Below are 27,898 nucleotides of genomic sequence, written 5' to 3'. Positions count from 1 at the left end.
TTCACTTTCTGCCAGGAGGGTGGTGTCATCTAACTTCTTATTGTTCAGTTCAGTTCAGTTCAGTCGCTCAGTCGTGTCCGACTCTCCGCGACCCCATGAATCACAGCACGCCAGGCCTCCCTGTCCATCACCAACTCCCGGAGTTCACTCAAACTCATGTCCACAGAGTCGGTGATGCCATCCAGCCATCTCATTCTCCGTCGTCCCCTTCTCCTCCCGCCCCCAACCTTTCCCAGCATCAGAGTCTTTTCCAGTGAGTCAACTCGTCGCATGAGGTGGCCAAAGTATTGCAGTTTCAGCTTCAGCATCAGTCCCTAGGCTTCTCTAATTTCCAATTCTATAACATCACCACCAAGTATTAAATTATTATAAAGAATGAGAATAGACTATTAACATTTGATATTTTTTATTTAGAATCATTCTCAAACTTACAGAAAAGTTGAAAGTTAAAAAAAGGAAAACACATTTTGTGTTATAAATTATTGGTGAGGAAGTTGTCAGCTAGATGCCCCATCACTTTCATATACTTTAAGGCATAGCTCTAAAAAACAAGGAAGCTCTTGTACAAAACCACATCACATTCAGAAAATTAAATGAAACAATACTACCATCCAATCCTCTGTCCTCTTTCAGTTCAGTTCAGTTCAGTTTGCGACCCCATGAATCACATCACGCCAGGCCTCCCTGTCCATCACCAACTCCCGGAGTTCACTCAAACTCATGTCCATCGAGTCGGTGATACCATCCAGCCATCTCATTCTCTGTCATCCCCTTTTCCTCCTGACCCCAATCCCTCCCAGCATCAGTCTTTTCCAGTGAGTCAGCTCTTCGCATGAGGTGGCCAAAGTATTGCAGTTTCAGCTTTAGCATCAGTCCTTCCAATGAACACCCAGGACTGATCTCCTTTAGAATGGACTGGTTGGATCTCCTTGCAGTCCAAGGGACTCTCAAGAGTCTTCTCCAGCACCACAGTTCAAAAGCATCAATTCTTCTGCGATCAGCTTTCTTCACAGTCCTCTTTCAAGTTTCACTAATTGATCCAACAATGTCTTTTGTAAGCAAAGGATCCTCTTCAGACTCATGTATTGGATTTAGTTGTCAAATCTCTTTGATCTCCTTCAATCTAGAAGTGTTTTTCCGTTTTCCTTTGACTTTCATGGCCTTTTGAAGATAAAAAGCCAGCTGTTTTGTAGAATGTCCCTCAATTTTGGTTTGCCTGATGTTTCCTTCCTATTATTTTCAGGCTGTGTATTTCTGGCAGAGATTTCACAGAAGTCACTGAAGCCTATCAGGTAGTGCACAGCTTTGATTTTCCACACGGGTGATTCTGCTTACTTTGTTAACTCAATTAAGGTGATACCTGCTAGGCTTTTGCAGTCTACTCTTTGAGTACTTCATAATAAATATTTGGGAAGAGGTAACATAAAATTATATAAAGTTGCCATTTCTCATCGACTTTTCTTTCTATTCATTTATCTACTTGTATTGGTAGATACAAGGTTCTTGTTTTCTTATATGTCTAATAATTTATTACTATTGTGTATTTTTGCTTAACTGTTCTTAGCTTTGGCTGGTGGACACTGTCTCATGCCAGCTTCTCTCTCCTTTTGATGTGCCCTCATCTTTCTTTGAGTCTTTCCTTGTTGTTGGCTGTTTCTCTTTGTTTGTTTTTTGAACAATAATTTTTTTTTTAACAATTCAGGCTGATCTTCTGTTTTTTCCAAGTCTTAGTGTTGAAATCAGTCATTTCTTTAAGGAGTCTTAGTTCTTTTAGAGGAAAATGGTATTTTAGGAATTTAAGACCTGGGTGTCAGATGCATTCATTGCTTTTGGGGTGTTGTTGCTCCGACATATTCAAATGGACAGGCTTAGGGAATATATATATATATTGCATACACACATATATGTAACACTTTCACACATTCATGTCTTTATTTCTGCATACATCTATACAAACATCAACAGCTATGTGTTCCAACTATGGATTCAGTTACAAAACAGCATCCCTGGGTTCATTCTGCTTTTCTCTTTTCTTTTACAGTTAATTCTCTTCACTGGCAGTGAGAAACTTGACTTCCATTATCCTTGTTCTGTTAACATATTTGATCAATCCCCCTGCATGTAAATATTCATGCGACTTAGCAGCAGCAACTGCCTCAGTTGCCACCATCATCCCACTACCCTGCCAGTATTTCAGCACTCTGCTGGGGCATCAGCTCTTAGGTGGGTGCCCTTCTCCTTTTGTCATGGTTCTGATACATGCACTGGGCAGCTATCCTGCTGCTGCTGCTAAGTCACGTCAGTCGTGTCTGACTCTGTGCGACCCCATAGAAGGCGGCCCACCAGGCACCTGTCCCTGGGATTCTCCAGGCAAGCATACTGGAGTGGGTTGCCTTTTCCTTCTCTAGTGCATGAAAGTGAAAAGTGAAAGTGAAGTTGCTCAGTCGTGTCCAACTCTTCGCGACCCCATGGACTGACTGTAGCCTACCAGCCTCCTCCATCCATGGGATTTCCCAGGCAAGAGTACTGGAGTGGGTTGCCATTGCCTTCTCTGGGGCAGCTATCCTACATGGATACTATTTTTACACTGCTGAGGTTCTGATATCTTTCACCAGGCTACTCCATATCCCCCCTCACCTCACCTGGGCTCCCTCTGGCTGATGACCCATGTGGATCTCCTTCCATCAACCATAATAAACCCTTGTTACATTTCATTTTGATTAGGCATAAGATGATTCCAAACTAACTTTAGATTCAATTTGCTGCAGCATTTTGATTCAAGTGCTACACAATTTTTTTCTGAGAAGTGCCGTTTTCTTTCAGCCAATAATATGTTTAATTAATCAGGGATCCATAGCTTTTTCAGCCATGGCTGTACAAGAGGCATTGACATGACATTGTTTCTTTTTCTTTTATTTCTTTTTGTTTTTATTATATTGGTTGGTTTTGCCATACATTGACATGAATCCGCCCCAGGTGTACAGGTGTACATCCTGAACCCCCGTCGCACCTCCCTCCTCTCCTTGTCCTCCCTCCGGGTCATCCCCGTACACCAGCCCCTAGCATCCTGTATCATGCGTCGAACCTGGACTGGTGATTAGTTTCACATATGATAATATACATGTTTCAATGCCATTCTCCCAAATCATCCCACCCTCACCTCTCCCACAGAGTCCAAAAGACTGTTCCATACACCTGTGTCTCTTTTGCTGTCTCGTATACAGTGTTCTTGCCTGGAGAATCCCAGGGACAGGGGAGCCTGGTGGGCTTCTGTCTATGGGGTCGCACAGAGTCGGACACGACTGAAGCGACTTAGCAGCAGCAGCAGCAGCATACAGGGTTAGTCAAATGGATTAATTACAATGTCTGAAGAATGATTCAATGGCATTCATTTAATACAAAGCCAAGTAGGTTCCAGGAGCTTCAAACTGAGTGAGGAAGACAAGCTCTCTTGGTGATGGGAATGGGCAGTGCTGATTATTGATACAGTTATACATTGACTACAATTGGTGGAAAAATAGAACTGAACTGACAATCCCCAGGGTTTCAAATACCATCCCCATCTTCTTTCAAGGACTGCAGAGAGGTTTAAAAGAAAATAGTACATGTGACAGCAATTTTAAAATGTATGATTTTTGAAGACATTGTTTTTTGACTTCCAAGCAGAGTTAAGGTCTAACTATGCTTGAAAAGTTCAGAGGGAGACTTTTCTCTGTTTCATCCTCTAACTTGGCTTACTAAAGGAATCTTGTAAACTATAAAGCATGATACCATGATTGTCATGATGAAGTGGTGGTAATGGTGGTGTTAAGATAGGGTTAACAGATGTTAATTCTCTTTTTGTGGTATTAATTTGTGACTCTTGGGGCCAAGTCAGAGTTGGTCTTCTTGGTCTATGTCAGTTTCTTTTGTCTTTCCAGTGTTAATAAGAGCTGTGAAAAGTGCCTTGAGCTAATAATGTTCCTTGAATTTCAGCCATCCCTTGTTCTTCTTCAGGTTTTAAAGGAAAGTATGAACTTTGTCATGCCTTTTTAAGGGAAGTATGAACTTTGTTGTTTGCCTATATAACAGAGGGAACTCTTTGTGAGGCATTTTAATCTTTTGTCTCAATTTGTATTTTTACATGGAAAATGCTTCACTTACAAACTGAACCACTACCTGACCCACAGTGATGGTGTCTGTGTGTCAGTATCAGTCCCTCCACTCCTTGTGGATGAAGACACTGCGAGTAAGTAAGATAGATCTATATTTGGTTCTACTTAACATCTTGGCTCAGAGAAGGCAATGGCACCCCACTCCAGTACTCTTGCCTGGAAAATCCCATGGACAGCGGAGCCTGGTGGGCTGCCGTCTATGGGGTCGCACAGAGTCGGACACGACTGAAGCGACTTAGCAGCAGCAGCAGCATCTTGGCTAAGTCTTTTCATTTTTTCTTACCTTCACTGCTTCACCCTGATTTTCCACTTCATAGTGATGTGATCCTAGGCAAGTTATGTAATCTTTCAGTGTGTGTTTTCTCATCCACAAATCAAGGATAATAATAGTACATGTCTAACTAATGGGGTTCTGTGAAGATTAAATAAAGTAATATAGATACAGGACAATGCCCAGTAAATAGTCAGTGTGTGATAAATATTGTGTTTGCTGTTCCGATTTCTTATATAACACTGGCATTCTGTGTGTGTTTATAGTTTTTCTTCAGTGGGAGCATATGTGCATCAGTCATGGGATGTTTAGGAGACGATGCACTGCTTCACAACTGTGCTCTCTTTAGAGGACACATCGGGAAAGACTGTGGGCTCTTTTGCTGCCACACCCTTGGTCACAAAAAGGATCTGTTTCCTTTTCCCATTGACAAGAGGAGGATTAATTCTTCCCTCTGCTCCGAGGTGACAGCAGGCTTTGGAGCAATTTCATAAATTCTGGAGAGAGTAAGAGGAACTGGATCTTAGAACAGCAACAGGATGCATATCTGTGCTGAGCCATGTTGAAAACTTGCTGAAGTTGGAGAGATGAACTGGTCCTTGCACCACTAGGTGCAATTATGTGAGTCTCTTCAACAGCACTTGGGGAAAAAGAAGGAAAAACGAGAAATAGGAAAGACACTGAAAAATAATAAATATAGGTATATGTATAACTGAAACACTCTGCTGTACACCTGAAACCGACACAGCATTGTAACTGAACTCCAGAAGTGAAATCCAGTAAGTGATTACTCCAGAAAAAAAAAATCCTTTTAATGGCAAAGGGTATAAAAGAAATCTGACTGCTGTACATGTATCTAGAAAAAGTTATCTCAACCTCGGCACTATTGGCATATTCTTTGTTGTGGAGAGAAGTCTATGCATTGCAGGCAGTTTAGCAGCATCTCTGGCCTTTAAATGCCAGTGGGAAACTCTTTTTCTCACCCTTCAGGTGAGACTTTGCTTGCTATTAAAAGAAGAAGAAGAAACAGGAGGAGGAGAAGGACAAGGGGAAGGGGAAGAGAACAAAAGAGAAAGAAAGAGTTCTAGCCCAAAATGGTTCTTCAACACCCTTGCAATTGCCTTTCTGTTGGGTCTTCATGACATTTCACTAGACGTGCATGTCTTATCTGAATCTCCTTTGGACTAAAGTTATGCTCTTCCTAACTAATATTTATATGAAAGGAACAGAGGCTCAGAGCAGTTCTATGACTGACCTATGATAGCACAACATAACATGTAATGTCGTATGGCAAGGAGGATAAAAGTTGCAGATGGAATTAAAGTTGCTAATCAGCTGACTCTCTTGAGAGTCATTTGGGTTGTAAGGTGATCAAGCCAGTCAATCCTAAAGGAAATCAATCCTGAATATTCATTAGAAGGACTGGTGTGAAATTCTTCCATTTGGCTACCTGATGCAAAGAGCCGACTCACTGGAAAAGATTATGGGCAAAATAAGAAGGCAGAGGCAGAGGATGAGACAGTTAGAGAGCATCACGACTCAATGGACATGAATTTGAGCAAACTTCGGGAGATAGTGGACAGAGGAGCCTGATGTACAGTCCACAGGGTCACAAAGAGTCAGACATGACTAAGTGACTGAACAATAGCAACAATCAGCTGACTTTTCATAAAAAGATGAACCTGGATGATCTGGGTGGCTCTAGAATGCAATCACAAAGATCCTTATACATGGAAAAGGGAGGAAAAAGTGGTAGTGTCAGGATGATGCGACTTAAGAGATCCAACTGGCCCTTACTGTCTTTGAAAATGGGAGAAGACAGCCATGAGCCAAGGAATGTGGGCAGCCTCTAGAACCCAGAACAGGCAAGGAAACAGACTTCAGTGAGGAATGCAGCTGTGTTAACCTTGATTGAGCCCAGCAAGACCCATCTCAGACTTCTGACCTCCACACCTGTAAGACACTAAATTTGTATTGTTTCAAGTTGCCAAACTTATGGGCATTTGTAATGGCAGTAACAGGAATCTCACACCTATGCCTTGAAATGTGGTATGTATATATCCAGTCTGAAGTCCTTCAAACTACCCGCCCCAGGTCTGTGAGCACCACCTCGTGCTTGGCTCACTGCTTAGCCCTGGGCAAGACTAGATGAGTTGGTACCCACTCCACTCGCTGAACACATATGGGTTGGCAGGAAGCCACGGAGAACCAGTAGGGGGCCAAATTACTCCTGAATGGAATGAAGAGGCCTGTTTCAGCCCTGAGGTGCAAAATCTTGAGTGGATTATCCCAGGAAATTCTCAGGATGCCTGACAAGCACCCTAGTTTGTAGCAGTCTCATTGATGTAAAGCTTGAGCCTCTGGATGGTTTCACCTTCCATGGGTGGCCTGTGCAGGTAAACTGGAGAAACACTTTGACACCTTCTGGGGCTGACTGACTTCGTCTACTCTTCTGGTTTCCTTTTGGGTGAGTGCAGGTGGGCTTAGGAAGATTAGAAAAACCCCCAAGAGACCTGCAGACTCAGAGCTGTTCCTGGTCCTTTGGTCCCATCACCTCATGGCACGGAGTCTTGTCCAGGGTTGCACCAGCATGGGAACACACCATTTCCCTTTGTGTAACCGGGCAAAGGGAAAAACTGCTTGTTAATTTTTTGAAAGGGAAGCCCTAGCCAGCCCTGAAAGAGAATCTTGGGAGACAGAGGGCCGGCAGAGGAGGCTTGGTAGAGGTAGGAAAAGTTCAGGAACGGGGAGGAGAAAAGGCGGAAAGGGGGCAGCACTGAGCTGAGGAGGGTCAGGGAGTGGGGTCCCCTCTGCCCCATCTCTGCCCTCAATGTCTTCCTCGTGTATGAGGGACTGGCCTGGGGGCCTCTCACTCGCGGTCCCGCCCAGGGTGACTCTCCCTGAGCTCCCCTATTTGGCCGGCTCGGCCGGGCTCTGGGCGGGGCGGCGGAGCGCGGCGGGGGTGGGAGTCCAGGAGGAAGATGCGCGGGGTTGGCTTGGAGGAGGCCGGGCGCCCAAGGCAGAGGGGTGGGGATCGGGGGTGGGCTGCACCCTCCCTCTCGGACCCATTCCACAGCCCGCGGAAAGCTGACGCTGTCAGCGGAATCACTCCCCTTTCAGGAGGAGGGAGGGAACGGAAAGGTAACTAGCCCCTTATTGCTTAAAAAAAAAAAAAGCAAAGGGAGATCGTGGGCAGCCTTGCAGCCTCCCTCTCCCCACTCCTGGACCATGCACCCTTGCATCTTCCTGCTTGGCCACGGGCGAGGACTTGATTTCTTGAGCTGAGAGCTACAACTTGTTGACTTTTCTTCTCCCCAACGACTGAATCATGCCATGTGCCCAGAGGAGCTGGCTTGCAAAGCTCTCCGTGGTGGCTCAGCTCCTGAACCTGGGGGCCCTTTGCTATGGGCGACAACCTCAGCCGGGCCGGGTGCGCTTCCCAGACAAGAGGCAAGGTTAGTGTCTTTTCTTTATTTCCTTTGAAAACCGCAGGGTAAGACGCTGCAAAGTTGGTTGCTCTTTTTTTCCCTTCCCCCACTCAAATGAACTCCTCAAAGCCGTTTGGCTGAGTTGCAAAGAAATCTGGGCTGGGAGCTGGGTAACCCTGGGCATCTCGGAATTCAGTGCTTAACGTGTGGAGTCCTTACTTCCTACGGAAACCGAAGGTCAGGACTTGTACACGAAGGATGCTGCTGCGAAAACTCTAGAGTTAGCTAGTAACCCCTCACCGCCTTTTTCTCTTCTGAAAATTGCACTGTTTCAATCCCTATTTTTCAGACTCTGAACACCGAAAATGACTTTTTTTTTTTTTTAAATAAAAGTTCCAACCGGCCACTGGCAGTCATTGCCATGTTTCTAGTTAGTTTGAAACTTCTGAGTTTGAAACTTCTGGTGAGGGAAGGGGAAATGTGATTCCGCCCCCCTGCTGAGTGAGCTTGGCTGTGTTTTCCTTTCCTGGAAAGATTTAGGGCTGTGTTGTAAAAATAACAGCCCTTTTAGAGAAAATGTCCTACCGTAGGGGCTCACCTTTCCCTGTTCTGTCTTGCTGATCACCTCTGGCTGCTTCTCTTCCAGAATTTCATGAATCTCTATAATGCGAGAGAAAGACTGGAGTTGTGATGGAAATTGGTGATTATACTCGTTGTTATTATTATTATTACATGTTTTTAAAATCTAACACCCTGAGCAGGATGGTGTTGTCGTCTCTGCCTTTTCATTGGATTTGCGAGGGCCAGACACATTCCCATTTGGTGGGCAGTTCACTGGGCTTCTGGGAGCCAACAGTCATGGCAGCAGCCATGGCCGGTGTGGTTGGATGTGGGAGCACTCTGGTGTGTCAGCCTCTTGACTGCTGACAACAGCCTCCTAGGTGCAGGCACCTTTGTTACCACCTCTGCTTTACACACAAGGAAGCTGAAACCTGGGGAGTTCATGGGCTTAGCTATGGTGGAATGAGGCTGTAAACCCAGGTAGCCTGACTCCAGTGGTTGGCTTCTTACAGTCAAGCAGCATTGTCCTAGAGCAATAATAGGGACAACACACACACACACACACGCGTGCGCGCGTGCAGAGCATGGGGGTTAGTGTCCATTAAGTCCTGTGTCTGCTGACTGTGCTCAAGTCTTCCATAACTTCCTGGCCCCCTTTAATCCCCAAGACCACTTGGGTGGCAAACGTCACCAGCCTGACCTTGTTGAGGATTTCTGCCTACGTTGCAAAGTTCAACTACAGCTGGAGAGCTCATATGCTGACTCCCAGAGCCATCAGAAGCGGGACCCTTTGCTTTCCTTGGAAGCCGGAGCTGCAGACACTGGGGTGAGATGTCAGTCAGCCAGCACTCGCTTGTGTAAACGGTCCAGGTCCAAACAGATCTCCCACCCCCAAGTTTAAAATAGCAGCGTTTGTTGTTCTTTGAAAAACAGTCCTTTTGTGAAAAGTCTCTTTTGCCGGCAGCACAAAGCTTGTGAGCACTTCCCAGGGCATTTGGAGATGGTTTGGTTCAAAAACACACATTCTCCTGGGCTGGTTTTCAGCTCTGCTTGCTCCACATCTTCTTTGTAAGCGAATTCAGCTCAGTGTGGAGCAGACTCCACTGGGACTTGCTTTCTCCTCTCTGGAATTCGAGAGATAAGTCACCTTTAGGGTTGTGTGCTGAGAGGGGTTGATACCAAAAAAGAGCTGTACAGTCCTCTGAGCTTATTGGTGATGCATAGATACTTAGATTTTAATTCCAAAAATGTTTTCGATTTTAGTTGAAGACCTAAATGTCAGATTTGAAACCATTCAACTTCTAGAAGAGACCATAGGCAGAACACTCTTTGACATAAATCATAGAAATATTTTTTCAGACATGTCTCCTAAGGCAAAAGAAACAAAAGCCAAAGAAAACAATTGAGACCTGATCAAACTTAAAAGCTTTTCCACAGCAAAGGAAGACATCAGCATAATGAAAGACAATCCACTGAACGAGAGAAAATATTTGCAAATGCTAGAATTGATAAGGGGTTAAAATCCAAATATATATACATATAAATATTACTCTATATAAAAAATCCCAAACAACCAATAAAATGGGCAGAAGACTTGAATATGTTTTTTCTAAGAAAGGTATATAGATGGCCAACAGGCACATAAAAAGATGCTCAACATCACAGATCATCAGAGAAATGCACACCAAAACTGCGATGAGACATCACCTCACACCTTTCAGAACAGCTATCATCATAAAGTAAGCAAGTCATAAATGTTGGTGAGGATGTGGAGAAAAGGGAATCTTTGTATACTGTTAGTAGTAACATAAATTGGCACAGCCACTGTGGAAAACAGTATGGAGATTTCTCAAAAAAAATAAAAATAGAACTACCATATGATCTAGGAATTCCACTCCTGGGAAAATATTGGAAGAAAATGAAAACACTAATTCAAAAAGATACATGTATCCCCATGTTCATAGCAACACTATTTATAACAGCCAAGATACGGAAGAAACCTAAGTGTCCATCAGTAGGTGAATGGATAAAGATGTGGTACATATATGCAATGGAATACTACTCTGCCATAAAAAGAATGAAATTTTGCCATTTGCAACAATGTGGATGGACCTAGAGGACATTTTGCTTAGTGGAATAAATCAGACATAGACAAACATCATATGATATCACTTATATGTGGGATCTAAAAAAGAAAACAACTGAATATAGCAAAACAGAAACAGACTCACAAATATAGAGTATGAATTAGTGGTTACCAATGGGGAGAGAGAAGAGGGTAGGGCAAGATAAGGGTAGGGGTTAAGAGATACAAACTACTATGTATAAAATAAGTAAACTACAAGGGTATATTGTACCGCACAGGGGAATATAACCATTATTTTGTAACAGCTTAAAATAAATAAAATAAAACCAGGAAAAATATTCAGATTTTTAAAAGTCTTTTCACCAAAATATTTGTTCTCAATCAACTCACTGGTGGATTTACAAGTAATCCCCATTTGGTGCAAAGGAGACATTGTTGAGCAGATTTCCATTTAGAATTTAGAGAGAGAGAGAAAGAGGGAGATAAGTGAGAGAATAAGAATGAAGGTAAACTAGATAGAAAACGAAATTCTTTTTTAAAAAATTTATTTAATTGAAGTATAGTTGATTTGCATGTTGTGTCAATTTCTGCTGTATAGCTAAGTGATTCAATCCCACATATGTGTACATTCTTTTCCATTATGGTTTATCACAGGATATTGAGTACAGCTCACTGTCCTATACAGTAAGACCTTGTTTATTCATTCCATATATAATAATTTACATCTGCTAATCCCAAACTCCCAATCCATCCACCCCCCATTCCTCTTTGGGGTCTGTTCTTATGTCTGTGAGTCTGTTTCTGCTTCATAGATAGATTCGTTTGTGTCATATTTTATTTTATTTTTTAATTTATTTATTTTAACTGGAGGCTAATTACTTTACAGTATTGTATTGGTTTTGCCATACACTGACATGAATCTGCCCCGGGTGTACATGTGTTCCCCATCTTGAACCCCCCTCCCACCTCCCTCCCCACTGTGGAGAACAGTGTGGAGATTCCTTAAAAAACTGGAAATAGAACTGCCATGCGACCCAGCAATCACACTCCTGGGCATACACACCGAGGAAACCAGAATTGAAAGAGACACATGTACTCCAGTGTTCATCGCAGCACTGTTTATAATAGCCAGGACATGTCCTGCTATATTCATCCTGCAGATGTCCATCTGCAGATGAATGGATAAGAAAGCTGTGGTACATATCCACAATGGAGTATTATTCATTTGTGTCATATTTTAGATTCCACATATGTGCGTGAGTGCTTAGTTGCTCACTTGTGTCCAACTCTTTGTGACCCCATGGACTGTAGACTGCCAGGCTACTCTGTATATGGCAGTATACAGGCAAGAATACTGGATTGAGTTGCCCTTTCCTCCTCCAGGGCATCTTCCTGACCCAGGGATCAAACCCTTGTCTCCCACATTGGTGGTTGGATTCTTTACTACTGAGCCACATGGGAAGCCCAGATTCCACTATAAGTGCTTCCAGATGATATTTGTTTTCTGACTTACTTCACTTAGTGTGATACGCTCTGGGTCCATTCATGTTGCTGCAAATGGTATTAGTCCATTCTTTTTTATTGCTGAGTAATATTCCATTGTATACATGTGGGCTTCCCCATGGCTCAGTGGTAAACTGTCTGTGATGCAGGAGACCCAGGAGATTTGGGTTCGATCCCTGGGTCAGGAAGACACCCTGGAGGAGGAAATGGCAACCCACTCCAGTATTCTTGCCTGGAAAATCCCATGGACAGAGGAGCCTCGAGGGCTACAGTCCATGGGGTCACAAAGAGTCGGTTGAGACCAATCAACTAAGCACACATGTATATGTGTACCACATGTTCTTCACCTATTCATCTGTTGATGGACATTTAGGTTGTTTTCCTGTCTTGTGAGTAGTGCTGCTACGAATATAGGGGTCCATGTATCTTTTCAAGTTAGAATTTTGTCTGGATATATCCCCAGGAGAGGCATTGCTGGATCATATGGCAACTCTATTTTTAGTTTTTTGAGGAACCTCCATACTGTTTTCCACAGTGGCTGCACGAGTTTACATTCACAGCAACAGTGTAGGAAGGTTCTTTTTTTCTTCACATCCTCTCCAGCAATTGTTATTAGCATATTTTAATGATGACCATTCCAACCCATGTGAGGTGATATCTCATTGTAAATTTTATTTTCATTGAAAAGGAAATCTTTAAAGCTTTCTGGGAATAAGAAGACTAGGGCTTTGCCTTACTGCCTGTTGCTTCTAATCAGTCTCTAAAGAGTTCCATTTCCACTCTGACAACATTTTTCAATTGCACGCAAGTTCTGAATATTTAAACTTGGAAAGTACTTTAGATATCATGTCTGCCATCCTTTTTATTTCTGCAGACAAGGAATGGGAGATCTGGTTGGTCAGTCAGTCAACATGCATTTATTGAGCACCTCCTAACTGCCACTCCAGTAGCAGGTTGAGGGGAGTCACACAGGTTCCTGCAGTGGGAGGCAGACTCAGAACCTTGATGACTATCAGAGTTTCTTCTTGTTCTCAGGGGCGGGGCAGGAGAGTCACCATTTTATTGTTTTTTAATAATTTTATTTATTTATTTTTGGCTGCACTGGGACTCTTTTACTGCCTGGACTTTCTCTACTTGCTGCGAGCGGGGGCTACTCTTAGTTGACGTGGCTTCTCTTGTTGAGAAGCACAAGCTCTAGGGCACAGGAGCTTCAGTAATTGTGGCTCGCAGGCTCCAGAGCACAAGATCAATAGTTGTGGCATATGGGCTTAGTGGGATCTTCCTGCGTCCCCTGCATTACCAGGCAGTTTCCTGTCTACTGTACCACAAGGGAAGTAGAAAGGACCATGGAGATGAATCCAATACTTTCTAGGACTACAAAGAGGTAGAATGGACAATCTCTGCCTCATATTCTTCCCTCAGTGCTCAGTGGTGAAATACACGAGTGTGTGATGACCTCCACAAGGCTCCCAACCTATTATCAGAACTATTCAGTTCAGTTCAGTTGCTCAGTCATGTCCAACTCTTTGCGACCCCATGAACCGCAGCACGCCAGGCCTCCCTGTCCGTCACCAACTCCTGGAGTCCACTCAAACCCAGGTCCATTGAGTCAGTGATGCCATCCAACCATCTCATCCTCTGTTGTCCCCTTCTCCTCCTGCCCTCAATCTTTCCCAGCATCAGGGTCTTTTCAAATGAGTCAGCTCTTCACATCAGGTGGCCAAAGTGTTGGAGTTTTAGCTTCAACATCAGAACCATAGGAAATATTAATCTTGCACACAACTTTCTTCTGCAGCTGGCAATCTCCCCTCAGGTTCATATACCTTGTACTGTTTACAGGTCATGGGTCCTTCCGTGATCTCTTTTGCTGCTGGCAACTCCATGAAGTCCATCCCCTGCTTGGGCTTGTGCAGAACCGAGGCAGAGCTACAGTGTGTTTCAAGACCAATGTCATGATCATATGCTTATGCCATTTGCAAAAGATAACTTCTGCAAAGAGGAAATGATTTCAGATCTTAACGTAAGAAGAGCCTTCACAGTTTTGATATGGCATTTGTCTCCATTCTCATCAGTATTTACTGTCTGTGGGTTAGTTAATGTAGGGCTAGTGAGCAAACTCGGAGAAGGAAATGGCAACCCACTCCAGTGTTCTTGCCTGGAGAATCCCAGGGACGGGGGAGCCTGGTGGGCTTCCGTCTATGGGGTCACACAGAGTTGGACACGACTGAAGTGACTTAGCAGCAGCAGCAGCAGTGAGCAAACTCAGTTTCTTCTGGTGTATTTTATAACTTTGAGTCAAAGTTTTGAATCAATACAATTCTCCACAACCTTTCCATGTATGTAGTTTTCCATAATAAAGATACAATTGAAATGTTACAACAACACATGGAAGAGAATTATGAAAATAAACTTCCTACTATTACAGGAAGTATTATCATTGCCCTTTGTAGGAAGGAGTCTTAGAAATTCAATTGTTCTCTCATATAGAAATAAATACAAAGAATAAGTATAGATTTAACTTAAATTTTACAAAATCTGGCAGGTCAATAATTTCTCACCTCTCTCCTTTCTTTCTGAGAGAGGGTGAAAGGTCAGTTGGTAGTTTGTATTTTCAAAAGTGCTTATAACAACAGGCTTTTCCCAAAGTTTATCATGAAGTATCATCTAAACTTGTGACCTAGGGTTTCCAATCTAATCTTAAATAAGGCAAATCAATGTATTTGTGGCTTGTATTTTAAAGCCACCAATCCTAGTGCAAACTGTGCTGTGATTATGGCGTGTGTCAGTCCCACCCACAGCCTTGTTGATGCCCCACCTTGACGTCTGGCTCTCAGTGGTAGACCCTTGAGATGTAGGAGGGCAGAAGTTAGAAGGGTGTGCTCTGGGGTCAGGTTGCCTCAGCCTGAATCCTCACTCCTCTTTATTGTCTTTTTATAGAAGTGGGAATGAAGCCTCAGACAAGGAACACTGTCAGTGATATCCCAGACAATTGTGAGGATTAGACGAAACCAAGTTGGTATACTCTAAATGCCATGTTTGATAATAGAATTGATAAAAAAAAAAACAGGAGTTATTCCTTGACATCTTGTTTCTCCATCCTTGTCATATCCCTTCTGAGCTCTGCTTTCTATTGGCCAGGACAATAGCTAACTACTCCTCCAAACTAAACGCCCACTGAGAGGAAGCCAAGATGAGCTTGGGCCTCTCCCCATCTCTGCTTGGAGCTTACATACATTTAAGGCCACAGGGGTCCCTAGTAGCCAAGTCTCTATCTTTAATACCAAGAGTGAGTAACTCGTATTTAGATAGTGAGCATTATCTGTCAAGCACTGTTTTAAATCTATGACGTATATTAATACATTAAATTATCACAACCACCCTGTGTGTTGTGCTTAGTCACCCAGTTGTGTCTGACTCTTTGCGACCCCATGGACTGTAGCCCACCAGGCTCCTCTGTCCATGGGGATTCTCCAGGCAAGAATACTGGAGTGGGCTGCCATTTCCTTCTCCAGTGGATCTTCCCAACCCAGAGATCGAACCCAGGTCTTCCCCATTGCAGGTAGATTCTTTACCATCTGAGCCACCAGGGAAGCCCCACAACCACCCTAAGATACTACTATTTTTACGTCCATTGTGTAGATGAGGCTAGTGCAGTTGGCCTGCCCACATAAAACACACTCCATTAAGTAGCCTCCTAACTCCATCCACACCTATTGGCTGCGGTGACTTAGCCACCTCCTTTACAGTAAAATCAAGGGTGAAGGTGATTTTACCTCCCCTTACTTCACCAGGTAAAGAGTCAGTTATTTTCTCCATTTACTGCTGAGTGACTTGAGGCCTCTCAAGGAAGTCAGCCGGTTCTTTTCTTGTCAGATCATCATCCCCAGGGGCAATGTTCTCACCTCTACTCTGATGTACCCTATGCCAAGTGCAACTGCTTATGTATACGAAGTGTGGAGGCTAAGAACATGATTTTGTAATAGGAATCTCAAGATTTTACTCTAAGTATGTTGCATATTGGCTCCGTGATCTCTCTTAGATTCTGTTTCTTTTTCTATGAAATGAGGATAGTGACTGATTCTGTGACACACAGTCTTGTGTGGATTAAATGAGCACTATTGCAGCAAGTGCTTCCCTGGAGGCTTTGTGGTAAAGCACTTGCTTGCAATGCAGGAGATGTGGATTCGATCCTTGGGTCAGGAAGATCCCCTGGAGGAGGAAATGGCAACCCGCCTGGAAAATCCCATGGACAGAGGAGCCTGGTGGGCTACAACACATGGGGTCTCAAAGAGTCGGACACGACTGAACACACTTGCATGCACAATTACAGCAAGTGTTCATTAATGGTTACTATAATTGTAATCATTATATTATTACACAGCCAGCTTATGCTGACTCTCTTAAAAAGCCCAGTAGATCAAAAGCAACTAGGTCAAAAACTGTAAATGTATTTCCTTTTCTGTTCTTTGGGCAATAGGTGCTGGGGTTCAGGCAGGTTAGTCTTTTATTTTATATCTATCATGTTTAATTCTTTGGATGTATCTTTAGAGACAGGTCCTCGAAGGTACATAAGCTTCTCTTGAGAGGAATCAGCATACAGGGGTACTGTTGAAAGGTGATGGTTGTACTCAGCTGAATAAGACTTTTTCTACCCCATTCTGCTCTCCACTGCTCCAGTCTTGGGGGAACCAGAGATATTACTCTGAGCCATAGAAGAAGAGAGCAACAGGAGGGAAATACTAGAGAAGCTGACCACATCCAACCTCAGCCAATCTGGCCATTCCTTTCCTGAGGTCTGATTGTGAAAGGGCAGTGAAGCTCTGATTCTTAAGAGGTCCAAATATTCCTTGGAGATGGACAGTACAGAGGCCTGAGTCAATCTGACTCCTAGTTCATGGTACTTTCACATTATTAATTTGTGCAAAATGCCTTTCTTGTTTTGTCTATTTATGCTTTTTGATCCTGATTCTCCACTCTCAGCCCTCCACATAGAAAACTGTTTTAATGGGTTCCATATGTATTTTTTTGTTCGTGTATGTCCTGACCTGGGAAACTTTGTATTCCTGTGTTTGCGTGTCTTTTCCCTGACTGTAAATGGCTCTGTATTGAGTTGTTTCGATTCTTACATTTCACCGAGGATTGTTTTTAAGCTTTGTTCGTGGTGCTGTGTGCTCTGGTGCTCTTAGTCACTGCAGTCAGAAGCAAGGAGGCTGGACTGTTTACTCTTAAAAACTGAGACTTTGTTAGTACCTAGGAGTGAAAACTCCAATACTTCGGCCACCTCAGGTGAAGAGTTGACTCACTGGAAAAGACTCTGATGCTGGGAGGGATTGGGGGCGGGAGGAGAAGGGGACGACAGAGAATGAGATGGCTGGATGGCATCACCGACTCGATGGACATGAGTTTGAGTGAACTCCGGGAGTTGGTGATGGACAGGGAGGCCTGGCGTGCTGTGATTCATGGGGTCGCAAAGAGTCGGACACGACTGAGCGACTGAACTGAACTGAACTGAGGAGTGAAAGTTGTTCTCTGTCTCAGGTTTCCTTCTTTCTTTCTTTCCTTCTTTTTTTGAAGTATAATTGACCTCTGTTAGTTTCAGGTACATAACATAGTGATTCAACAATATTTCTATACAATTCAAAATGATCGCTGGTGAGTCTAGTTACCACCTGTCACTGTACAAAGATATGACAGTGTCATTGACTATATTCTCCACACTATGTATTTTATCCCCAGACTCATTTGGTGACTGGAAGCTTGTACCCCTCAATCTCCCTCACCTATTTCACTCATCCCCTTGCCCCTTCCCCTGTGGCAACCACCTGTTTGGTCTCTGTATCTATGTGTCTGTTCTGTTTTGTCATGTTTGTTCATTTGCTTTGTTTTTTAGGTTCCACATATAAGTAAGATCATATGGTTTTTATCTTTCTCTTATTTTACTTATCCAAGGCACAGATGAACTACAAGTATATTGGAAGAGTTTTCTGCAAAAAAAAAAAAAAGCTCTTTTATAGTTGTACCCCATTAAGTCCATTTTTTTTGAATAGTCAGCTACAAATATGTTCAGTGTTACATGCACACAAATGAATTGGGCACTTGTGATATGCAAGATTCTGACCTCTAAAGGGTTTGGGAATCAGTAATATAATAAACAAAAGGCGCTGTAGAATCAGGCTGTTCTGGGAGCTACAGAAAGTGAGGACATGGTGGTTCAGAACAGAGAGAGAACTTTAAGGACTTTAGGAGAAAGAAGAGGGAGGATTTGAGTTGAAACTTTAAAAAAATAAGCATAAGATGGAACTTTCTTGGTGGTGCAGTGGTTAAGACTCTGCTTTCCAATGCAGGGGGCATGGGTTCAATCCCTAGTCAGGGAACTAAGTTCCCACATGCCACAGGGTGAGGCCAAAAATTTAAATTAAAAAAAACATGTTATTGTTGTTGTTTAATTGCTCAGTTGTGTCCGGTTCCTTTGTGACCCCGTGGACTGTAGGCTGCCAGGTTCCTCTATCCATGGAATTTCCCAGGCAAGAATACTGCAGTGGATTGCCATTTCCATCTCCAGGGTATCTTCCCCACCCAAGGATTGAATCTGAGTCTTGTGCATTGCAAGTGTGTTCTTTACCACTGAGCCACCATGAAAGCTAAAAAAGCATAAGAGTATGTTAAACATAAACATAAGATTTTGATAGAGAATGGCAAGCCACTCCAGTACTCTTGCCTAGAAAATAGCATGGACGGAGGAGCCTGGTGGGCTGCAGTCCATGGGGTCGCTACTAGTTGGACATGACTGAGCAACTTCACTTTCACTTTTCACTTTCACACATTGGAGAAGGAAATGGCAACCCACTCCAGTGTTCTTGCCTGGAGAATCCCAGGGATGGCGGAGCCTGGTCGGTTGCCATCTATGGGGTCGCACAGAGTCGGACACGACTGAAGCGACTTAGCAGCAACAGCAGCAGCAAAAGACATTGTAGCTGGGGAAAATAAGTTGAACAAAGTCATACAAGTTACAAAGCGCAGGGGTACAGCTGGAAGGTAAAGTAGAAACGTAACATTTTTTTCCCCTTTGTTTCTCTCCTGGTCCCTCTCCCTCCCTCCTTTGTTTCCTTCTTTCCTCCACCCCCCACCCCCCGCCACTTTTTTTTTTGGCCTGAAGCAAAAGATTAGTTTATCAGCTCAAGCAGTTAATGGCTTGCTTTCAGTTCAGTTCAGTTCAGTCGCTCAGTCGTGTCCGACTCTTTGCGACCCCATGAATCACAGCACGCCAGGCCTCTCTGTCCATCACCAACTCCCGGAGTTCACTCAGACTCATATCCACAGAGTCGGTGATGCCATCCAGCCATCTCATTCTCTGTCGTCCCCTTTTCCTCCTGCCCGCAATCCCTCCCAGCATCAGGGTCTTTTCCAGTGAGTCAACTCATTGCATGAGGTGGCCAAAGTACTGGAGCTTCAGCTTTAGCTTCAGTCCTTCCAATGAACACCCAGGATTGATCTCCTTTAGAATGGACTGGTTGGATCTCCTTGCAGTCCAAGGAACTCTTAAGAGTCTTCTCCAGCACCGCAGTTCAAAAGCATCAATTCTTCAGTGATCAGCTTTCTTCACAGTCCAACTCTCATCCATACATGACCACGGGAAAAACCATAGCCTTGACTAGATGGACATTTGTTGGCAAAGTAATGTCTCTGCTTTTTAATATACTATCTAGGTTGGTCATAACTTTCCTTCCAAGGAGTAAACGTCTTTTAATTTCCTGGCTGCAGTCAGCATCCGCAGTGATTTTGGAGCCTAAAAAAATAAAGTCTGACACTGTTTCCCCATCTATTTGCCATGAAGTGATGGGACCAGATGCCATGATCTTTGTTTTCTGAATGTTGAGCTTCAAGCCAACTTTTTCACTCTCCTCTTTCACTTTCATCAAGAGGCTTTTGAGTTCCTCTTCACTTTCTGCCATAAGGGTGGTGTCATCTGCATATCTGAGGTTATTGATATTTCTCCCGGCAATCTTGATTCCAGCTTGTGCTTCTTCCAGCCCAGCGTTCCTCATGATGCACTCTGCATAGAAGTTAAATAAGCAGGGTGACAATATACAGCCTTGACGTACTTCTTTTCCTATTTGGAACCAGTCTGTTGTTCCATGTCCAGTTCTAACTGTTGCTTCCTGACCTGCATACAGGTTTCTCAAGAGGCAGGTCAGGTGGTCTGGTATTCCCATCTCTTTCAGAATTTTCCAGTGGCTTGCTTTAGGTAGTCTGTAATGTGGAACCTGCTGCTTACTCTCCACTAGATATAATAGATTTCTTGTTTTTATCAAATAGGAAAGTGAAGAAGCAGTGGTAGGGATTTCAATTTAAGGAAATCAAAAGATGTGTTCATTCTGATGTGTGGAAGGAAGGAAGAAGTGTTCATGTCTTGCATTTTTGAAGTGGCAGTTTTCTAGATTCCACATATATGTGTTAATAAACAATATTTATTTTTCTTTTTTTGATTTGCTTCTCTAGATCCATCCACATCTCTGCAAATGGCAGTTTTGTTCCTTCTTATGGCTGAATAATATTCCATTGTATACATATGTGCCACATGGTATATATACATGCAGCTGATTCACTTTGCTGTACAGCAGAAACTAATACAGCATTGGAAAGCAACTATGCTCCAATAAAAAAGTGGAAATTTTTATATTTTGACCCCATGCCTCTGAATCTAATATGTTCACCTACCATTTTATTTTGTATATTTTACAAAAATAAAAAAGAAACATCCAAGTTCTTTTATGTACTCATTGTTACATTACAGAACACTTATGCTGTAACTATGCAAGGTTTTTCAGGGTCTACTTGATGGGTTTCTGTGCTTTTGCATTTTTCCTTCAACCTGACTTAACTGAAAATTTTAGAGGCATATACATTCCTTATGATAAACGGTGAAGCTCTGTGATTTGTATGAATGAACTCTAGACCTGAAATGTTCCTGTTTGCCATACCGATCTCGCCACTTTCCTAACCATATTCCTCATGCATTAATTCTCGTCTTAGTCTGTCTCAGATGAAATGTCTGACATCCACAGCTATGTCTCGATGTCAGCTCAGACAGTCACCTGTCATCTGTGAGAGAGCCCTGGGTCGATTTGAGTTGTTTAGGGAACTTGATGTGAATGTAGTTCATACCATGGAAACAATCTCTAAACTTCAGGTCAACAGTAGGATTTTGAAATCAGCAAGCTAAAATCCAAGTTCAAACAGGAGTGTATTTGTCTTAACCATAGATTCAACAGGGATCTCTTAGTCTCTCTTTTTTTTAAAACTTTTTATTTTATATTGGAGGAGAGCCAATTAACAATGTTATGATAGTTGCAGGTGGACAGCAAAGGGACTCAGCCATACATATACGTATATCCATTCTCCCCCAAACACCCCTCCCTTCTGGCTGCCACATAACACTGAGGTGAGTTCCCAGTGATATACAGTAGGACTTTGTTGGCTATCTGTTTTAAATATAATAGTGTGTACATGTTGAAAGGATTTCTTAGTCTTATTCTGTGTTTCCTTTCTTCCCCCCAGAGCATTTTATCAAGGCCCTGCCAGAATACCACGTGGTGGCTCCTGTCCGAGTCGATGCAAGCGGGCATTTTCTGTCTTATGCCTTGCACCATTCTGTCTCCAGCAGCAGGAGAAAGAGAGAGTTGGATCACTTAGAGGACCGGGTGTACTATAGAATTTCACACCAGGATAAGGACTTGTTCTTTAACTTGACGGTCAATCAGGGATTACTTTCCAAAAGCTACATCGTGGAGAGGAGATACGGGAACCTCTCCCGTGTGAAGATGGAGGCTTCCTCGGGGCCCCCCTGCCATCTCAGGGGCACAGTTCTGCAGCAAGGCACCAGAGTCGGGACTGCAGCCCTCAGTGCCTGCCATGGACTGGTGAGTCCTCTTTCTTCTCTGCCCTCAGTCCCTGGCTGTCATGGCCTGGGGAACCCACTGTAAACAGGTTCACACACACATTCGACACATATGAATTGAGCACTTGTGATATGCATGATCCAGGTTTCCAAACAGGCTGGAGAGAAAGTGCGTAAAATTAAAAGTCAATCCATCTGGATGGAATGGAGAGAATAAGGGAATTGAGGGTCCAGGGAGAAGTTCAACCAAGAATATCAGAGCAAGAAGTGGTGGTGGGGGGTGGATCAGAGTTGTGTCTTCAACCTCTGAGGCAGCTCTGAGGGTGTTGGTGACTGGTTGGCTGGCTAGCCCCTTTGGAGTTAGGAAAACCTGTACCTGGACTGGGTGTGAGGCGTATAGTGAGGATGGTGAGGGACTTCCGTGGTGCTCTAATGGTTAAGACTTCGAGCTCCCAGTGCAGGGGGCCTGGGTTTGATCCCTGCTCAGGGAACTAAGATCTTGTATATCTCTTGGCACAGCCAGAAAAATAAAAAAATAAAAAATGATGGTGCTGGCCAGCAGCTGCTATGAGCTCATTGTTGATTCTCAGTTCAGTTTAGTTGAGTTCAGTTGCTCAGTTATGTCTGACTCTTTGAGACCCCATGGACTGCAGCACGCCAGGCCTCCCTGTGCATCACCAACTCATGGAGTTTACTCAAACTTATGTCCATTGAGTCGGTGATGCCATCCAACCATCTCATCCTCTGTCATCCCCTTCTCCTGCCTTCAATCTTTCCCAGCATCAGGGTCTTTTCTAGTGAGTCAGTTCTTTGCATTAGGTGGCCAAAGTATTGGAGTTTCAGCTTCAGCATCAGTCCTTCCAATAAATATTCAGGACTTATTTCCTTTAGGATGGATTGGTTGGATCTCCTTGCTGTCCAAGGGACTCTCATGAGTCTTTGCCAAGACCACAGTTCAAAAGCATCAAGCATCAATTCTGGCTAGTTTATAATCAGACTGCACATGGACCCTTGGGCTGTCAGTTGATTCCTTTGTGCCTCTGCTATCTCCTCTGTGGAATGGAGATAATAATAGCCCCCAACTCACAAAGCAGGGGTTGGTAAACTACGGCTCATGGGCCAAACCTGGGCCACCTTTTTTTTTTATAAATAAAGTTTTATTGAAACACAGATATGTCCATGCTTTTGACTTACAACAGTAGAGCTGAATGGTGAGGATAGGGACTGTGTGGGACTAGGAGGACCCAAATATTTGCTGTGTTTTGCAAGAGAAGTATGCTAATCTCTGTAATATAGGACTGTCAGTATTAAATGCATTCGTGTATAAATCTAGAAGAGTATCTGGTAAATAATGGACATAATGAATATTGGCTGCTATCATTATTTATGTTTCTGTTATACCAGACACCTGAATGTGTGGTTTATTATGTGGTTTATGCTCATTGTCCTCTCTACAACATTACCCACCTCACCACCATTTTGGTTATGTTTTAACAGATGGTGCAGTTTGGAGATGTTGAATATCTTTACTGTGCTGTTGTTAATTTCAGCCCACGTCTTTCAGGTGTTCTGAGCTACATCTCAAAATGTGACCAAGTTTGTTTTTCAAAATTTAAGTGGCCCCTTTGTTCCCCTGTACCTCTAGCAGGGACAGCAGTGACTGCCCCTCTGGCAGCTGCCTGGTAAACAATGCCTAAGAATGATGTTGAGGTTTTTGTCACACTTGAGTAGGAGTCAGGGGTCAGTACCAATCAAGTGTGCTTAGGGCCCAACTGCAGGTGGAGAGGTGCTGGAGTCCTGGAGGCAGTTGTTGGCAGAGCCTAGGGCATCCACCTTGGCACTGTGCCAGAGCTGGTTTTTGGATAAACTCCTGAGTGGCATTCGCATTCCTATAGGAGGCGCTCATTTCAAATTTTCCATCTTTACTGCCTGTTTCTTGAGAATCTTGTTCTTCATAATTGAGTTTGTTTATCCTGTACCTGTTTGAGTTCGCTTTGTTAGAAAAATGTGGAAAATTAACATAAAACATTGTTGTTGTTTAGTCATTAAGTCATGCCCAACTCTTTTGGGACCTCATGGACTGTAGTCGACCAGGTTCCTCTGTGCATGGGATTTCCCGGGTGAAAATACTGGAGAGGGTTTCCGTTTCCTTCACCAGGGGATCTTCCTGACCCAGGGATTGAAACTGCGTCTCCTGTGTTGGCAGGTGGATTCTTTACCACTGAGCCACCTGGGAAACCCCATAAAACACTGTGCATCAATGTAAATGTCTTGAGAAAGTTCAACTTTCTGAAGGACCTCTGGGATGAATTGTTTTGTACAGAAGGTAAAAACTCTTGCTTTGCATTTTTTTTTTTATATATCTAGATTTTCATATATAGCCGTGCATCATTTCTCCTTAATCGGATCATAAACAGCACAATAAATTATGCCCTTTTCGTCTCCCTAGGCCTCATTCATTGCGTGGGTAAACTGAGGGATAGATATCTCCTGGCTTCATGGTCCTTATCCTCTGAGTTTCCTCTAGGTTCGTATGATGCTTTCCCTGTGGAATCCCTGCTCTCATTTCTATGGCACAACCCTGGAAGCATCAGTGTCACCTGATCTTCCCAGAGTAACAGAAGAAAAGAGCCTTTGTTCTCAGAGGACAGGCAAATAAGAGTGAAGTGATCCACAAGACAAAGATGCAAAGGCCACACTGCTCCAGGAGATACTCGTGTGGAACCCATATATAGTAATTAACCATTCATAAACCATTACTGTGCTCATAACATTTTAGAAAGTTTAAATACCATTGCCTTCCCATGCCCTGGAGCCGTTTGCTCTATGACCTCACAGAATCAGTATCACCTGAGATTTCTCCACTTTACACCCACTGCATCAGAATCTCTGCGGGAGGGCAGACACCTGTGTGAGTGTGTTTTAACAACTTTGTGTGTGTGTGTGCGCTCAGTTGTTCAGTTTGTCCCACTCTTTTGCAACCCCGTGGACTGTAGCCCACCAGTCTCCTCTGTCCAGGGGACTTTTCAGGCAAGAATACTGGAGTGAGTTGCCTTTTCCTCCTCCAGGGGAGCTTCCCGACCTGGGGATCCTGCATTGGCATGTGGATTCTTTACCACTTATGCCACTGGGGAAGCCCTTGAAGCTTTATTGAGATATAATTCACATACTTAGAATTTACCACTTAATGTGTACAATCCAGTGACTTTAAATATATTCACAGGGTTGTGAAGCCATCACCACAATCAATCTTAGAACATTCTCATTGGCCCCCAAAGAAACTGTTAGCAGTCATTCTCCAATCCACCCATCTCCACTCCTCCTCGGGAACCAAGGATCTACTTTTGATCTCTGTTATCTGCTTTATTAAATAATTGATTTATTTGGCTATGCTGGGTCTTCGTTGCAGCTCGTGGGCTTCTTTAGTTGCCGCGCGTAGGCTTACGCGCCCTGCAGCTTGTGGGACCTCATCTCCTTCATTGGAAGGTGGATTCTTAATCACTGGACCACCAGTGAAGTGCCTGAAATTCTGATTTAATGAACTCTTCAGGAGACTCTGTGCTCACTGAAGTATGAGAAGCCCTGGGCTAGGGCAGTTATTCTTAACCCAGGTGGATCACTAGGATCAATTAAGGAGCTTCTTTTTTTTGGATTGAAGTATAATTGATTTACAATACTGTGTTAGTTTCAGGTGTCTGGTAGAATGATTCTGTTTTATATATATATATTTTTCAGATTATTTTTTGTTTAGATTCTTACAAGGTATTGAATATAGTTCCCTGTGCCATATAGTAAATAATTAAGAAGCTTTAAAACCCCATTTCCCAGATGCTCTGATTTGACTAGTCAGAGGAGAGTGGGGCCCAGGATCAGTGTTTTTAAAAGCTCTTCTGGAGAGTCTGATGTACCTTAGGTGTTGCCAACCACTGAATTAGTGTGAGTGGGTGTTAATTAGCAGTATTAGCCAATATTGCTGTTAAGTAGCTGCTCTCCCCAAGGTTTCTAGTGTGCAGCCAGGATTAAGGACCATTGCCCTCAATTGCTCCCTAATTTTGCCTCGTTTTTTCTAAAGGAAATTGTATATTGTTTAGAATTATTCCAGGCTTGGGAATAGAATAGGAGCTTTGCAATTTCTAATGGCCCCAGGGAGCTATGAGAACCACCCTGTGGGTCCTTTCAGATTCAGATTTATGTTGAACACACGAGCACAGAGAAGCAAAGGTGAACTTATAGACTTATGTGGTGGCTAAGGTGATGGGAAATTTGAGATTCAAATCATTGAATGAGTTTTCCAGGAGAACCAATCCCCTGGGATTGTTTTAGAGCTTTTGACACATAATCGAACAATTAGTGGATGGTTATTAAAAAAAAAAGGCACCAAAAGCCAAATGAGTTTCTTTGGTGAGCACACAAGCTGGCTGGCTTCAGGTTCATTTGCTCATGCACCATTGTTCAACAACACGCACCTACAGTGGTTCTATTCAAAAGTTAGCAGTTAGACTTGTGTCTGATTTTTTTGACCAGTTGTCTGGGGGCTGATCTCCAGGATATTTCTCTTCCCTTTCACCTAGGGATGACCCCACACTCAGATTTGCAGGATGACCAGCTTAGGATATGCCAGCTCTAAGCCTCCCCGCACTCCTGAGGACAGGGGTGGCATTTGGGAAGGCTTTCTGATGCAGGAAACCCTCTTTTGTGGAAAGGACATCTGCTTCTCATTCTTATGGCTCAGGGCTGGTTTATTCTTTGCTTCAGATGTGGTAATCCTAATGTTAGGGGCTGTGTTCCCTTGGAGTTTTCTATAATTTGAGGTTCCTTTAGTCTCCCTTAGAGAAGACTCAGCTGGTTGCAAACTGAAGACCCAAGAAAGGTCACCCATGACAAGATGGAGATGACCTCCTTCCTGCAGTTAGTACCCTCTCACATGACCATGGCGCCTGTCCTCTCGGAGGCTGCTTGCAGACCAGGTCAGCCCACGTCCCGACCCGGGGACTTTCCCTCTCTCATACCTTCCCCATTTTCACCCTCTATTTGCCCTCAACGTGTGTATAACTTGGAAGTTATGGAACTTGTTTAATTTGCACAATTTAGTTGATTTGTTTAATTCTGTGTTCTTTGGTGGAGAAACTGTATTCTTTAATCAATTAGATTTGGAATTCATCCTCAATGGGAGGTGTTACCTGTGAGAACTTTGGGGTGGTTTTGGATTTGCAGTTGCCAAGGGTGGTTCAGCCGGTCAAGAGTCTGCCTTCAATTCTGGTGACCTGGGTTCGATCCTTGGGTCGGGAAGATCCCCTGGAGAAGGAAATGGCAACTCACTCCAGTATTCTTGCCTGGAGAATCCCATGGTTGGAGGAGCCTGCCAGGCTATAGTCTATGAGGTCACAAAGAGTCAGATACCACTGAGCGACTTCACTTTGCAACTTTGCACGGGCCCTACAGGATTTGTTGCAGACTACTTTGTTGTTCATCTTTCAGTTTAGTTTTCTGGACTGGGAGGACAGTGCAGAGTGTTAGACTCCACACTTAGCATGATACAGGATTGGGATTCTGTCTCTTCATGGGGTACCCCACTTCCATCAAGGGCTTGAGCTAGGCACCATTATCTGGACTGCATACTGGAGTCAGTAAGCAAATACTTTTGATTTTTATTCACAGTCAGGTACAGTATTTCTCAGTTCTTTATTAAGGTGAAAACAGTTCTTGGCTCCATCCTAAACCCTAGCCTCAACTCCAGCCCCTGCTAGAGAGTTAAATGCTGACTGCTAATCTGAATAATAGGGTTATTCAGCTTCAACTCCCAGTTAACTCTCTTTTCTTTTCCCTTTGGGCATATTGAGATTTCCTTTCTTGTTTTGAGCTCAACTATGAATTAAAATTATGAAAAGGTATTATTTTTAGTTTTTTTTAAAGTTAAGCTTTTTATCTTGAGATAGTTGTAGATTCATCTGCTGTTATAAGAACTACTACAGAGAATATTAAAAAGCAGAGACGTTA

General features: G+C 43.4%; 1 protein-coding gene across 1 annotated transcript in view; it reads left to right on the top strand.

The window, feature by feature from the left end:
• Positions 1-7,375: 7,375 nt before the first annotated feature.
• The window catches only part of ADAMTS12 (ADAM metallopeptidase with thrombospondin type 1 motif 12), a 391,698-nt gene continuing 371,175 nt past the window's right edge, over positions 7,376-27,898 (top strand). The window contains exons 1-2 of the mRNA XM_055422207.2: positions 7,376-7,880; positions 21,562-21,923. Coding sequence (XP_055278182.2) covers positions 7,754-7,880; positions 21,562-21,923 — 489 coding nt within the window. The 5' untranslated portion in view covers positions 7,376-7,753. The remainder of the gene's footprint in view (positions 7,881-21,561; positions 21,924-27,898) is intronic.

Source organism: Moschus berezovskii, chromosome 18 (assembly GCF_049115385.1).
Source record: "Moschus berezovskii isolate FMDL1 chromosome 18, NW_MosBer_1.0, whole genome shotgun sequence".
Lineage (NCBI taxonomy): Eukaryota > Metazoa > Chordata > Mammalia > Artiodactyla > Moschidae > Moschus > Moschus berezovskii.
The sequence above is the reverse complement of the archived record's forward strand: the minus strand, read 5'-3'. Positions and strand labels throughout refer to the sequence as shown.